The sequence below is a fragment of the Neofelis nebulosa genome, chromosome 9 (assembly GCF_028018385.1).
Source record: "Neofelis nebulosa isolate mNeoNeb1 chromosome 9, mNeoNeb1.pri, whole genome shotgun sequence".
Lineage (NCBI taxonomy): Eukaryota > Metazoa > Chordata > Mammalia > Carnivora > Felidae > Neofelis > Neofelis nebulosa.
In genome coordinates this window covers 21,800,540-21,815,048 of record NC_080790.1, presented here as the reverse complement: position 1 = coordinate 21,815,048, position 14,509 = coordinate 21,800,540, and the positions used below count along the sequence as shown (strand labels likewise).

Sequence of the window (14,509 nt, the reverse complement as noted above, 5' to 3'; positions counted from 1 at the left end):
TACTTGGTTATTGTTGATAGTGCTGCTATAAACATGGGGGTGCATGTGTCCCTTTGAAACAGCACACCTGTATCCCTTGGATAAATACCTAGTGGTGCAATTGCTGGGTCGTAGGGTAGTTCTATTCTTAATTTTTTGAGGAACCTCCATATTGCTTTCCAGAGTGGCTGCACCAGTTTGCATTCCCACTAGCAGTGCAAAAGAGATCCTCTTTCTCCGCATCCTCGCCAACATCTGTTGTTGCCTGAGTTGTTCATGTTAGCCATTCTGACAGGTATGAGGTGGTATCTCATTGTGGTTTTGATTTGTATTTCCCTGATGATGAGTGATGTTGAGCATTTTTTCATGTGTCGGTTAGCCACCTGGATGTCTTCTTTGGAGAAGTGTCTACTCCTCTCTTTTGCCCATTTCTTCACTGGACTATTTGTTTTTGGGTGTTGAGTTTGATAAGTTCTTTGTAGATTTTGGATACTAACCCTTTATCTGATGTGTTGTTTGCAAATATCTTCTCCCATTCCTTCAATTGTCTTTTAGTTTTGCTGATTGTTTCCTTCACTGTGCAGAAGTTTTTGACTTTGATGAGGTCCCAATAGTTAATTTTTGCTTTGGTTTCCCTTGCCTCCAGAGACGTGTTGAGTAAGAAGTTGCTGCGGCCAAGGTCAAAGAGGTTTTTGCCTGCTTTCTCCTCTAGCGTTTTGATGGCTTCCTGTCTTACCTTTAGGTCTTTCATCTGTTTTGAGTTTATTTTTGTGTGTGGTGTAAGAAAGTGGTCCGGGTTCATTTTTCTGCATGTCGCTGTCTGGTTTTTCTGGCACCATTTCCTGAAGTGACTGTCTTTATTCCATTGGATATTCTTTCCTGCTTTGTCAAAGATTTGTTGGCCATATGTTTGTGGGTCCATTTCTGGGTTCTCTATTCTGTTCCATTGATCTGAGTGTCTGTTCTTGTGCCAGTACCATACTGTCTTGATAATTACAGCTTTGTAATACAGCTTGAAGTCTGCAATTGTGATGCCTCCTGCTTTGGTTTTCTTTTTCAAGATTGTTTTGGCTATTTGGGGTCTTTTCTGGTTCCATACAAATTTTAGGATTGTTTGTTTTAGCTGTGTGAAGAACGCTGGTATTATTTTGATAGGGATTGCATTGAGTATGTAGATTGCTTTGGGTAGTATCGACATTTTAACAATATTTGTTCTTCCTATCCAGGAGCATAGAATCTTTTTCCCCTTTGTGTGTGTGTGTGTGTGTGTGTGTGTGTGTGTGTGTCTTCCTCAATTTCTTTCATAAGCTTTCTATAGTTTTCAGTGTATAGATTTTTCACCTCTTTGTTTAGATTTGTTCCTAGGTATTTTATGGGTTTTGGTGCAATTGTAAATTGGATCAATTCCTTGATTTCTCTTTCTATTGCTTCATTATTGGTGTATAGGAATACAACCGATTTCTGTGCATTGATTTTATATCCTGCAACTTTGCTGAATTCATGGATCAGTTCTAGCAGTTTTTTGGTGGAATCTTTTGGGTTTTCCACACAGGGTATTATGTCATCTGCAAAGAGTGAAAGTTTAACCTCCTCCTGGCTGATTTGGATGTCTTTTATTTCTTTTTTTTTTTTTCAACGTTTTTTATTTATTTTTGGGACAGAGAGAGACAGAGCATGAACGGGGGAGGGGCAGAGAGAGAGGGAGACACAGAATCGGAAACAGGCTCCAGGCTCCGAGCCATCAGCCCAGAGCCTGACGCGGGGCTCGAACTCACGGACCGCGAGATCGTGACCTGGCTGAAGTCGGACGCTTAACCGACTGCGCCACCCAGGCACCCCGGATGTCTTTTATTTCTTTGTGTTGTCTGATTGCTGAAGCTAAGGCTTCCAATACTATCTTGAATAACAGTGTCAAGAGTGGACATCCCTGTCTTGTTCCCAGCCTTAGGGGGAAACCTCTCAGTTTTTGTCCATTAAGGATGATATTAGTGGTGGGTCTTTCATACATGGCTTTTATGATCTTGAGGTATGATCCTTCTGTTCCTACTTTCTTGAGGGTTTTTATCAAGAAAGGATACTGTATTTTGTGAAATGCTTTCTCTGCATCTATTGAGAGGGTCATGTGGTTCTTGTCCTTTCTTTTATTGATGTGATGTATCACATTGATTGTTTTGTGGATATTGAATCAGCCCTGAATCCCAGGTATAAATCCCACTTGGTCCTGATGAATAATTTTTAAAAAAATTTTTTTTAATATTTATTCATTTTTGAGAGAGAGAGACAGAGCATGAACGGGGGAGGGGCAGAGAGAGAGGGAGACACAGAATCGGAAGCAGGCTCCAGGCTCTGAGCCATCAGCCCAGAGCCTGACGTGGGGCTCGAACTCACGGACTGCGAGATCGTGACCTGAGCTGAAGTCGGATGCTCAACTGACTGAGCCACCCAGGCGCCCCGAATAATTTTTTTAATGTATTATTGGATTGTCTGTTACATTCTTGAGAGGAATCTTAGGCCCAAAGGGGTTTACTGTGGTCAGACCCTCCCAGCATTGATCCAAAATATATGTTTTTCCCCATCCAGGGACCTCAGGTCCTAATCTTTCTCTCTCTGCCTATTTTATCCTATCTTTCCCTATCATATTAGGTTAACAAGGATTCATACTGGAGCACCTGGGTAGCTCAGTTGGTTAAGCATCCAATTTCAGCTCAGGTCATGATCTCACAGTTCATGGGTTCAAGCCCCAGATAGGGCCCTGTACTGACAGCTCAGAGCCTCAAGCCTGCTTCAGATTCTGTGTTTCCTTCTCTCTCTGCCCCTCCCCCACTTGTGCTTGCTCTCTCTCTCAAAAATAAAGCAATAAACATCACACACACACACACACACGCGCGCGCTTAGGGAGCCAGGGGAGCAGCAGGAGGTGTCTCCTTGAAGGGATGGACATTCCTAGGGTTCACTTGAAGAGAAACATTAAGAGTCCTCATGTTGAAGATCAGAAACCCAAGCGGCCCCCCTCAGGAAGGTGGGATGTCAGGCAGAAAAGAGACTTACCCTGCCTGGGAGCCAAGTCACCTCCCTCTGAGGGTGTCAGCGTAGAGCAATCCCCATTCCCAAACCCCTGAATGCATGTGAGAAATAAGGCCACTGACCCAATCAAAGGAGGGACGTGGAGACTCGGAGCACAGTGAAGCGAGGATTTAATCAACATTCTTGCAAGAGCGGGTGTGTGATGGACGGGCACATCTGGTGTAGTTACAGCAAACAATTTATTTCCTAGCGTGCAAGTCCCTCCTGATTCCTCATTGGCGGAGTACAATGGAGGTTACAGCCTTACCCAGACTTCGCCTATGCCCACGTAAGGCAAAAAGTAGTCTGTTTGGAACATATGTACATTTCCTGAGGCGACGCAGAGACTTTCAGTCCCTCCTTTGTTCTTTGGCGCATGCTCTCGCAAAGCCTTTGGAAAATAAGCCCGCAAAACGGAGAGGGTTAGAAGAACCAGGAAGTGAAGTGTCTAAGGGTTTGAGGCTCCATGGGGGGAGGAGGAGTTCATATAGATTTCCAATAGGTTGTAAGCCTACTGGTAACTAGACAGCTCAGCTCTTATTTGGTATTTCTGAAAATGAATCATCTCCCTTGTCACAGAGCTGCAAGCATGGCCGGTTCTCACATCTGCCAACCAGAGGTGAGGTGATTTGTTAAGGTAAATAGTGGTTTCTTCACACTAGGAAGCAGTGGATTCCGAGTTTGAAGCCAATTTTACTTTAAAGTCCATGCTGCCTCCATGAAAAGGCAAGAGACACAGTTCAAGTTCCCAAATGTGAAATTTCCAAAGTGTGTGACCTGGGACACATCACTTCCTCTCTGGGGTAAAAGGTAAAGGCTGCACTTGTGTATTGGTGTAGGAAACAAAGGCAAAAGAAAAAATTGAATTTCCTTACAACTGACAATTCCTTGAGACAGGCAGAGTGACCTCTGGAAACTCGACTGTCTCCATGTTGACACTTTGCTAAGGGCAAAAGTCAGTCTTAGCTTAACATTGTCCCGCCCCTCTAGGATCCTGTAGATCTAATTTAACATACAAAAATTCCTTTGGAATCTTTATCTCTACCCCTCAAGATACATGTTGGCAATCATGCTCCAAGCATATGGCCCACTGATATACATCTGAAGCATCTGTGACTGAGGTTTTACTGACCAGTAATAAATGACGTTTTCCTAACAACGGCTAGCCCCCTCAGGGTCCTGGAAACCTAGCTTCCAAAATACCTTGGAGGCTTATGCTGTCCCTAACTGCCTCTCAACTTGAAAGTCTATCATCAGTCACCCCTCACAGCGCCAGTGCAGCTCTTTCTGCCCAAGGGTCCTGTCCTGGGCTTTAATAAAACCACCTTTTTGCACCAAAGACGTCTCAAGTATTCTTTCTTGGTCATCCGCTCTGACACCCCCCCCCCAACTTCCACATCAGGTATCACTCCTGAAATGGGGACAACCCTAATCCAAGATTTTTTTTTTTTTTTAAGATTTTATTTTTAAGTAATCTCTACGCCCAAGGTGGGGCTCGAATTGACAACACAGAGATCAAGGGAAGCATGCCCTGGGACTGACAGCCAGGAGCATCCAAGGATTTCTTTTTGTAAAGGTTTATTAGCCTCTTCTAACCTTTATTAGCTCCCCTCCTCCCCCAGAATCACCAAGCACATCCTTCCAGGGGAGCCTGCCTCCTTGACCCCACGCAAACACGACGGAGACTCACGACCCAGGCGGACAGAATCTTGGCGCGGGGCTTGCGTCATCCCGATGCCCGCTAGTGCTGACGCGTATTGGCGGGCCTGCGCCTGCGCAAGAAGAGCCCAGGGCTAAGTGCGCGTGCGCACTGCGCGTTCGCCGGACAGGGTTAAGACCGCTTGGAGCGGAGATATGGATTCTTGAGTGTGGTGAAGAGTTTTGCCAACTCCGAGGGAGCGAGGGAGCAGTCGAGAATCCTCCTGGCGGCGACGGGATCAAGTTGAATCGCGGCAGGGCGAGTGGTCGAAAGCCGGGCGTGGCATGTCCCGGGTGCCCCGGTGCGGACAGTGAAGCGCGCGGCGAGCAGGATGGGCCGGCGCCGGGCGCCCGAGCTGTACCGGGCCCCGTTCCCGTTGTACGCGCTTCAGGTCGACCCCAGCGCGGGGCTGCTCATCGCTGCGGGCGGAGGAGGCGCTGCCAAGACGGGCATAAAGAATGGCGTGGTGAGAGCTCAGGGCCACTGGGGCCGGTCACGGCACGGGCGACGGCGGTAAGGGGTCTTGGGGGTGGGCTGTACCTCCGGCTGACACTAGCTGCATTTCTAGCTTGCCCCCTTCCCGGTGGAAAGCCCGGCGCCCTGGCGGGAATTTCACCTGAGAACTTACCACGAATCGTAGAGTAAAAACAGCACACGACACCGCTTAGGCAGGAACGCTTCAACTCAACCTCACAAGCAGCTCCAGGGGTCTTATCCTGGTCTTTTCTGGTCTCAGCTCTCCAGCAGCGGCAAGAGTGCTGCATTTGGTCTTTAGGCAAGGGTTCTTCACTCTTCTGAGGATTACCCAATTATTTTGTAAACTGGAGGTATTAATCCCAACCCTCCTTGCTGTACAGATTTGTGAAGTTCCAAAGAAAGAAAGAAAAGGAAAGAAGCAAGCAGAAAAGCAGAAAAGCCTTTTAAGTAGAAAGTGTAGTAAGCAAAGAGATAGGGCTTTAGACTATAGGATGTAAGGTTGTCCTTGAGGTGCTCTCTGGGCACCCCTGAACCTTGCTCACGCTGGTTCCCTCTTCCACAGCACTTTCTGCAGCTAGAACAAATTAATGGACGCCTGAGTGCCTCTTTGCTACACTCTCATGACACAGAGACACGGGCTACCATGAACTTGGCGCTGGCTGGTAACATCCTTGCTGCAGGGCAGGATGCCCACTGTCAGCTTCTGCGCTTCCAGACCCATCAGCAGAAGGGCAAAAACAAGACAGAGAAGGCAGGTGAGAAGCTCCCTCTTTAGCTTTGGGGTAAGGGTTAAATGAGTAAGATCACTTATTTTGGTTCCAAAAAAAGTGGGGTTGGAAGTGGGTTATGGTAGCAGGGAAGAAGCTGGATGTTCACTACTAGGGAGGGGGCAAGCACTACTTACTATAGGGCCCTGAAACCTGGCAGACTCTTTGTATTTCAGGTTGCAAGGAACAGGGGCCACGACAGAGGAAGGGGGCAGCCCCGGTAGAGAAGAAGTCTGGAGCTGAAACCCACCAGGAGGGGGTAGAACTCAGTGTAGAGAATTTGCAAGCGGTGCAGACAGACTTCAGCCCTGATCCGTTGCAAAAAGTTGTATGCTTCAACCATGATAACACCCTGCTCGCCACTGGAGGGACGGATGGCTACGTTCGCGTCTGGAAGGTGTGGTTTTGTGGGTTAGAGGATGAGTGTCAGTAGCAGCAAGGTCAGATTGTGATGAACTGATCATGGGTTCTGGGAAACGAGTAGAGCCTGTACAGAGTGGCAGAAAAGAAGAAGGGTGGGGATCATTGCACCCTTGCTAGGTACCTAGGGTAACCATGATGGTGGTTTGGTCGCAGGTACCCAGCCTAGAGAAAGTTCTGGAGTTCAGAGCCCATGAAGGAGAGATTGAGGACCTGGCTTTGGGGCCTGATGGCAAGGTGAGGAAGTGAGAGTGTCAAAAAAGTAGGTGATTATGCTGCTTGTCCAGTAAGTGGATCCCCTAACTGTCCATCCTTGGAATCTTGATTCCTGACTAGTTGGTAACTGTGGGCTGGGACCTTAAGGCCTCCGTGTGGCAGAAGGATCAGCTGGTGACACAGCTGCACTGGCAAGAGAACGGACCCACCTTTTCTAACACGCCTTACCGCTACCAGGCCTGCAGGTGTGAGACCCCAGAGGGTAGCTAAAAGAGGCACAGCCTAGATGTGGTGGGGGAGAGGGAAGAGACTGGGGGGAAGCTGGGGAGGATTGTAGCCTTGGTGGGTGTTACCCCAGGCCTGACCAGGGTGCAGGAGGGCACAAACCTCTGAGAAGGGCTGAGCAGGCCCCAGGAGCTGAATATCCTCTCACCTGGCCCCCAGGTTTGGGCAGGTTCCAGACCAGCCTGCCAGGCTGCGACTCTTCACAGTGCAGATTCCCCACAAGCGTCTGCGCCAGCCCCCACCCTGCTACCTTACAGCCTGGGATGGCTCCACCTTCTTGCCCCTTCGGACTAAGTCCTGCGGCCATGAAGTCATCTCCTGCCTTAGTGTCAGGTGTGAGACAGTGGTGACTTGGCTGGTTGTGGGGTGCCTGGGGGAGTTTGGAAGGGTGTCCTGTCTGAGGCTCTGAAGAGTACTATTGGTGAATGTTGCTGCATAGGCCCCCGGGACAGTGAGCACTTTATGTTTTGTTGCAGTGAATCGGGCACCTTCCTAGGCCTGGGCACAGTCACTGGCTCTGTTGCCATCTACATAGCTTTCTCTCTCCAGGTAATGGGTAAAGGTGGGCACAGGCCTGAGGGCTCTTTGGGGTGGGGACTCTGGGCCTGCTCGAACCTAAGTGTGTAGGAAGGGTCTGGCCCAGCTCTAGAGGAAAAGCCATCTGGGGACAGGGAGATTGTTTTCCAGGAGAATGTTCTGAACAGGGCCATCCTTCAATAGTTCTTCTCCTGTCTCCAGCGCCTCTATTATGTGAGGGAGGCTCATGGCATTGTCGTGACAGATGTGGCCTTTCTACCTGAGAAGGGTCGTGGTCCAGAGCTCCTTGGCTTCCATGAAACTGCCCTGTTCTCTGTGGCTGTGGATAGTCGTTGCCAGCTGCACTTGCTGCCCTCACGGAGTGAGTCATTGGGATGGGGGTGGGTACCGCCCTACCTCTAGCTATAGCAAAAACTTGCCCCTTGGAGAATGGGCCGCTTGTTTGTAGCCATCTGTCCCCTTCTTGAATGGTTTTGTTCTTAGGGCTGTGAAGCCCCTTTGCCTGCTGACTTCTTCCCTTACCCCTCTTGCAGGGAGTGTTCCTGTGTGGCTGCTGCTCCTGCTATGTGTCGGACTTATTGTTATGACCATCCTGCTGCTCCAGAGTGTCTTTCCAGGTTTTCTTTAGCCTTTCTGCTCTTAGGGAATCAGGGGCCTGGACATTACTACCTTCTAGAACAGAGTGGAGGCCTGAACCCCATTGCTCATTCCACCTGAATCCATAGCTGGCGTTCCTCTGATGAGACTGACGGGCGCTGCCTGCCCTGCCCACTTAAAGCGTGGCTATGGCCCTGTGTGACTCTGAATCCTGAGAACCCTTCATTCTTCATGCGTGGATCCGCCCAGGACAGTGGTATCTGAAAGGCCAGGCCACCCACCTGCATTCTTCCGCTGCCTGCCAGAGGCTCCAAAGTTGAGCTTGTCCTTTCTCCAGAAATATGTGAGGATGCCCAAGAACCTGGAGGTACTGCTGTCCATCACTTGGTCTTCACGTGAACCCCTGGCGTTTGCTGAAGCAAGCCCTGGCCTGGGACTTGCCGTTAGGGAAGGAAGGGGCAAAAGGAAGACCCAGGCAGTAATCTCTGGGTCCAGCTGGGTAGCCCCAAGCCAGCCAGGCGACATATACAATAAGTTCCTGGATGGTCTTCCCTACCCTTGAGAAAAGGGAAAATGAACCTCAGCACATTCAGCAGGAAAAGTTGATATTTAATAAACAAGCAAAGACTGAACTGAGACCCTGGTGGTACTCCTGTCAGTTCTTGCCTCCCTCAGAAGGTGAGAGATCCCTGAGGTTGAGCAGCTCCACTGGGTGCTGGAAGATGGCTTTGGCATACTGATGCAAGAGGCGGTTCATGTAGCTGTGCTGCCAGGGGAACAGCCCTTCCAGGAAGCCAATGTGGCCACCCCGGGCTGTGATGAGCAGTGCAACGTGGGGAGAGTGTTGGGCAGCCTGTACGGGAAGGGCTTGGGGAGGGGTTAGAGAGGAGGTCAGGAACTGGCCTTTTCTGAGAGCCCAGTCTCTCTCCCCTTGCACCTCACCACCTGTTTTCCCCAGGGCCTGTAAAGCATCCAGATTCAGGGTGCTCACCGTGGACTGGGGAGAAGGGGTCATCAGCTGCATTGAGGCAGAGCACAGGGGTCTGGATGGCATCTACCTTGGTTCTTGGGCTTGCTGCTTGGTAGTAGGTAACACAGTCTTGATATCCAAAAGCCACAGCTGTGTAGCGCTCATCAAACTGGCGGATTGTGCGGGCCTGCATGTGGTAGAGGGTGGGGTACGCTAGGATGAGGATAGGGAATAAGAAGATACTGAACAATTTTGGGTGGGGGTGGTGGTTGAAAGACTCTACCTGTAGCACAAAGTCTACGTTCACCACCTTTTCCATCACCTTCCTATTTCTGCAAAAGAGTTCATAGAGGTGTGACTCTCCTGGACCTGACCCTATCGTATCTCATGAATAAGCAAACCCAGTTACAAAACTAGTCTGAGCACTGGGAGAACCTGGTATTTCTGCCATCCCATCCTGCCTGCTGCCCCCTCCCACTTGCCAAAACCCTACCGGTTCACAATGTGACAGAGCTCGGCAGTGAGGCGCTGATTGAAGAGCAGTGAGTTGAGTGGGGTCTCCAGGGAGCGGGTGGTTTCAGAGGAATCCCAGCATGCCGATAGAGTCAGTGCTGCCACCAGCCCCGAATCTTGCCCTGTTCGAGCTAGGTGGTTCAGCACTAATATCCTGAAGGATGGATCCAGGGGCCGTGAAAGAAGGGTTTGCGTTAGTGAGTTGGGAAAGGGGGAGAGGACATGGGGGAGGAAACAAAGGAAGACTGGACCTTTGGGTCAAGCCCAGGCAACCTTTACCCTCCAAGAGAGATGCCCACAGCCAGCAGTGGAGCTTGGGAGTAGCGGTGCTTTATGTGGCTCACGACTGTCTCCAGATCTTCAGTGTTGCTGGCACAAAAGGCTCTGTGAGTCTGAGGCAAACCAGATAATTGGGTAGGGAGGGAGGCCCTGGCCAGAAGCAGAAAGATGGGAGGGTTCGAGAGATGGAAGGAAAATGGAAGAAGGATGGGTAGGTAGAGCCCCAGGGCCAAGGATCTCTTAAGGGAGTGGGGTGAAGGGCTACGATGAGGAAAGGATACTCACCAGCAGTTCTTCCCCACGGCAGCCTCGGTTGTTAAATACAACAGCTCTGTGACACACACAGGTACGTCTCAGCCAGGCCTTTCCTAGAAGCCCCAGTCCCCTTTTGGTAGCCTTCAGGAAGACCCCAGTCAGAAGTGCCCCTCATATAGTGCTTTCTTCCCAGAGGTATCAGGGTCTTGATCGGCCTTCCTATTACAAGGCCTCAGATACCACCCACTGCCTCCGGGCTGGACCCATCCTTACCTATAACCATCCCTCAGAGCTTGGTTGACTAGTTGTGAGATATAGGAGTCCTGGCTACTGCCTGTGATACCAGGAAGCAGTAATACAATAGGCTGGGTGGTGGGGTCAGGATATTGACTGCTGTTGTGCTGGCCAGCCCAGTCTAGCAGGAGCTGTCCTCCATCTGGGGTTTGGAGGACTTCGCTGTGGTTTTGGAGAAAAGGGCACACCAAGATACTATGAGGAACTCCGTGTGCTTCAGAAGGTTTACCTCTCTTCCCCACAAACAACTCCCACAACTTCCCTCCTGTATCATTTGAGGACACACACTGCCCGACATTAAGACCATAACAAGGTGTAATGGGACGTAAAAGATTAAATATTACCTCACTGTTGTGCAATTAAATAGCCCTTCTGTATAACCACTCTCGTTATCCTCAACACACTGAGGTATGTGGGGCAAAGATTACCTTCAGTTTTAAGAAGTAGACAGGATTTCCCTATAGTTGCAGCTTACTGTTCACCCGCTCTGTCCCTTCTTACCTCCAGTAAGGGACTGGAGGCCGAGACTGCAGCAAGACTCGAAAGATGGTTTGTAGCCGCCCCTCAAAACACCACAGCGCAGGGTAGAAAGTCTCCAGAGTGATCGGACAGTGTTGCTCCAGGAGGGCCAGAAACCGGGGCCCGGTCACCAGTTGAGGCCTCTGTAACCACAACAGTCTACCTCACTCCCCTGGATTTTGCACAGCCAGTGAGGCACCTGACACCAGAGCAACCCCTCTCCAGAGGCCGGCCTCTGGGGGTGAGAGACCTAACATACCTTAGCCTGGAATGGCCAAGTCACCTCTGTTTATAATAGAGTCCAGCTGGAGCCCCAGAGAACTCCAGTCCTGGAGGGCGAACTCCAGTCCTGGAGGGCAACCTCCGGCACGGACTCAACTGACCTGGAACCAGGGCTGGGAACTGCTGCAGCTGACTGAGTGCTGACCCCTCCGCTCAGGCTATCTGTGCCCCAAACCCATTTTGCAGAGAGCAGGTAATATCAACTGCCCAGCTGGGTCCTTGCGGAAAGGGTTGGCATCCTAGTCAGAGGCTGAAGAAATGCAGTACCATTCAGTCTGTGACTTCTGCCTTGCAATTGATTTACCACACTCCTCTTCCTCAGACTAGCTCCAGCCATGCTGGCTGCGCCTGATTTTAGCACCCCATTGCCACATACTCGCGTTCCCTCCCTACCGTGCGCTCACTGCTGCTTCTACTACAGCACCTCATTTTCTCGCTCATAGGACCCCTGTCGTCAGACCATACTCCAAAGGAGGAATGGTCCCGATGTGAACAGATTTTCCTCTTGTTTCATGACAGCCAGAGGGAAGGTAACACAATGGCAGGGACAGACAAGTCAGTGGGGACTCGGCTCTGACTTTCCACCCCTCTGCTTGGTTCTTGGGTACGCATCAAGTGAATGAGAGGGCTAGCCGCATAGCAGGCTTATGAAACAGGGGCATGTTGTACAAAGCCAAAAGGTCACAGTCTCAAGAAATTTCTATTGCTGTTGCAAGCCCTAAGGAACCTGAGGACCAGATTCCTATGTCTTCTGCAGTTTTAGTACCCAAAAAAAGGCTGGGTAAATTATGAACTAGAGAGGCCAAGTTGCTAGCGCAGCTGTTGAGAGGTGTGATTCATAACATGGTCTTTAACCCCCGGACTAATAATGCTTGAGATTCATTGTATGCTATGTGCAGGTTCTAGGCTAAGCCCAACCTTATGAGGGAGCATATTTCATAGGTGAAGAAACAGTGACCCAAAGAGTTTAAGTTGTTTGCCCAAAGTCACACAGCAAGCAAGAGGCAAAGCAGAATTCGCAATTATGATACTACCACCAATACTAGTAGGTTGAATTTGTTGAGTGCTCATGTTTCAAGCATTGTGCTAAGCACTTTACATAATTATACCCTGTGATTTTCACAATAGCTCTTTGACAGTAGATCCTGTGATCCCCCGTGGGAACAGGTTGGAATGTTGAGTAAGTTGTCAAGGGTCATGAAGCCTGCCAAAGACAGCTAGTGGCGGAACTGGAATTCAAACCCAGGTCTGACTCCAGAGCTTATGCTCTTAATCACCATACTATATTACTTCCTAATTGCCAGGATTTTGAGTTGTCATCAATCTGTGGTTTTTTGTTTTTTTTTTAAGTTTAGTTAGAGAATGCAAGGAGGGAAGGGGAAGAGAGAGGGAGAGACAGAATCCCAAGTAGGCTCCACACTGTCAGGGCAGAGTTTGGGGCTCAAACTCAACGAACCACGAGATTATGACCTGAGCCGAGATCAAGAGTCTGACACTTAACCAACTGAGCCACCCACGTGCCCCAATTTAGGGAATTCTTGATCAAATAAGCTCAGTAGTGTAGAATGAACTAGGTCACACATTTGATTTACATGGGTTAATTTCATTTGAGCTCTAGTGAAGTATTTTTTTTAATTTTTTTTAACGTTTATTGATTTTTGAGACAGAGAGAAACAGAGCATGAATGGGGGAGAAACAGAGACAGAGAGAGAGGAAGACACAGAATCTGAAGCAGGCTCCAGGCTCTGAGCTGTCAGCACAGAGCCCGATGCAGGGCTCGAACTCACAGACCGAGAGATCATGACCTGAGCCGAAGTCAGATGCTTAATCGACTGAGCCACGCAGGCGCCCCATAGTGAAGTATTTCTAGACTCATTCCTGAGAATTAATTAGTAATATGCCATTGGTCACTGTGGGTAAATCAATAATAGTCCATTATCATGCTGGACAATCCAAACTCCTCAGGGCTTCCAGAATGTGCTTTTTCCTGCATTGTAACCAATATTTGGAAGTCAAGGAGGGGTTTGGAGTAAAAAACGGCAGAGGTCTCTGAGTTCTTTGTGGCTGATCCAAGCAAAGGAAAATGTTTATTAAGGACAGCTCTGGTCTGAAATGATTGACTTTTGAAATCAGGCATATAAGGTAGGATTTATAGGGTACTGTAAGGTTTGGATTTTTGTTTTATTAAGGCAGATTTAATACATGCGAATGTAGAAACCTCTGAAAATACAGAAAGTTTAGATAACATTTAAATTCCCTATAGATCTTTAAGGGCTTGAATCGATAGGTTTTTTTTTTTATTAGATTCAGTTACCTAGAACAGCTTAATGAAGATTAAAAGATTTAGATTTTTCTGGATATATGAATTATGTATTTTGTCTAAATTTCAGTGTTCAACTTCAGTGTCCAAGTTCATCAAAATCAACCTCTTGAGACTTTACCATTGCATTATATATACGCGGAGAGCCCAGAACTTAACACAGGGCTGAATGAACAACGACAGGGTTATCCACGAGTCCTGAGCTGCACAGGGAACCTCTACCCGCCCTTAAGAGAAGCAAGGCTCTGCTAAGTGGACAGGATGGTGGGAGTCAGCCACATCTGCACAGGCCTCCGGTTCCTTTGTTCTGTGAAGTTAGTGAGAAACTCAACTCAACTGCCTTTTTAGAAGAGGAAAGCGTCTCCCTGACACCTGAGGATGCCTTCCAGCCGGCCCTTCCTCAACTGTTTGTCTCTATCATTGGGAGCAGCACCCCTCTGATGGCTGAAAGGCCCAACTGGCATGGGGAGCATTTGGGACGCAGAGAATCTAGGCAGACAAAGAAGCAAAACTCTTCGTTAGGTGATAATAGCAAAACAGAACCCTGTTGTAGCATGGCAGGGCTGGTGGTGGAATTGGGGCATCAAATTTCACCTGGGGCAGGGGGCCCAATCATGCCACCTCCCACAAAGGGCTCTATCCCCTGGCTGGAAGCTGCCCCTTAGGCCCAAGTATCCTAAACCCGCCGGCCAGAGCTTTGGACCCGCACCCACCTGGGGCACACATATCCAGTAGTAGCCCAAGTAGAGGGTAGCGCCAAGACCCAAAAGCAGAGAGAAGGGCTCTGTCCAGGTGCCAGTCTGAGGGCTCTGGGAAGAGCTCAGCATCTTGGGTGGTTGGATTCTGACTTCCCAGTTCTTGACCAGTTCCTGCACCTGGTTCTTGGCCGGGAGGCCGGCAGGTGTGCGCCGGGCCCCGCCCCTTACACGCCATTGGACAGTCTGTTCAGGGACGGCCTCCGCTGCCGGGTGGGGCGGGGGTCCTGGCCCCGCCCCGCCCACCGCCGCCGCGCTCCGCGGCGGGCGTGGCAAAGGGCG

At 49.6% G+C, this 14,509-nt stretch overlaps 2 protein-coding genes and 1 long non-coding RNA gene across 4 annotated transcripts; 1 reads left to right on the top strand and 2 right to left on the bottom strand.

Moving 5' to 3' along the window:
* Positions 1 to 3,156: 3,156 nt before the first annotated feature.
* Positions 3,157 to 4,768, bottom strand: LOC131484515 (uncharacterized). The gene is made up of 2 exons (XR_009248285.1): positions 3,700 to 4,768; positions 3,157 to 3,433 (listed from the first exon to the last, which is right to left on the bottom strand). It is a non-coding gene; the product is annotated as an uncharacterized LOC131484515 (long non-coding RNA).
* Positions 4,769 to 4,862: 94 nt separating this feature from the next.
* On the top strand, positions 4,863 to 8,678 carry PREB (prolactin regulatory element binding). Of its 2 annotated transcripts, XM_058682829.1 has the most exons (9): positions 4,863 to 5,207; positions 5,781 to 5,973; positions 6,162 to 6,382; positions 6,562 to 6,642; positions 6,742 to 6,866; positions 7,066 to 7,239; positions 7,383 to 7,455; positions 7,645 to 7,804; positions 7,977 to 8,678. In XM_058682829.1, exons 1-9 carry the CDS (start codon positions 5,073 to 5,075, stop codon positions 8,069 to 8,071), a joined length of 1,257 nt encoding a protein of 418 aa, XP_058538812.1. In that variant the 5' UTR covers positions 4,863 to 5,072; the 3' UTR covers positions 8,072 to 8,678. The 2 variants fall into 2 exon arrangements, with proteins under 2 accessions (XP_058538812.1, XP_058538813.1); XM_058682830.1 differs by lacking the exon at positions 7,645 to 7,804 and having other exon boundaries at positions 7,977 to 8,030.
* ABHD1 (abhydrolase domain containing 1) lies at positions 8,629 to 14,492 on the bottom strand. The gene is made up of 9 exons (XM_058682831.1): positions 14,186 to 14,492; positions 10,853 to 11,013; positions 10,331 to 10,513; positions 10,088 to 10,133; positions 9,803 to 9,915; positions 9,504 to 9,677; positions 9,294 to 9,342; positions 9,032 to 9,197; positions 8,629 to 8,907 (listed from the first exon to the last, which is right to left on the bottom strand). The coding sequence occupies exons 1-9, from the start codon at positions 14,297 to 14,299 to the stop codon at positions 8,696 to 8,698; spliced, it is 1,218 nt and encodes a 405-aa protein (XP_058538814.1). The 5' UTR covers positions 14,300 to 14,492; the 3' UTR covers positions 8,629 to 8,695.
* Positions 14,493 to 14,509: the final 17 nt, after the last annotated feature.

Excerpts from the sequence above, each read along its gene's own strand:
- PREB (XM_058682829.1), top strand. The coding sequence starts at position 5,073 with ATGGGCCGGCGCCGGGCGCCCGAGCTGTACCGGGCCCCGTTCCCGTTG. Across the intron at positions 6,383-6,561 it reads GCTACGTTCGCGTCTGGAAG|GTACCCAGCCTAGAGAAAGT; the intron begins GTGTGGTTTTGT and ends GTTTGGTCGCAG. Across the intron at positions 6,867-7,065 it reads TACCGCTACCAGGCCTGCAG|GTTTGGGCAGGTTCCAGACC; the intron begins GTGTGAGACCCC and ends CCTGGCCCCCAG.
- ABHD1 (XM_058682831.1), bottom strand. The coding sequence starts at position 14,299 with ATGCTGAGCTCTTCCCAGAGCCCTCAGACTGGCACCTGGACAGAGCCC. Across the intron at positions 10,514-10,852 it reads CCTCCAGTCCCTTACTGGAG|CGAAGTCCTCCAAACCCCAG; the intron begins GTAAGAAGGGAC and ends CCAAAACCACAG. Across the intron at positions 10,134-10,330 it reads GCTCTGAGGGATGGTTATAG|AGCTGTTGTATTTAACAACC; the intron begins GTAAGGATGGGT and ends TGTGTGTCACAG.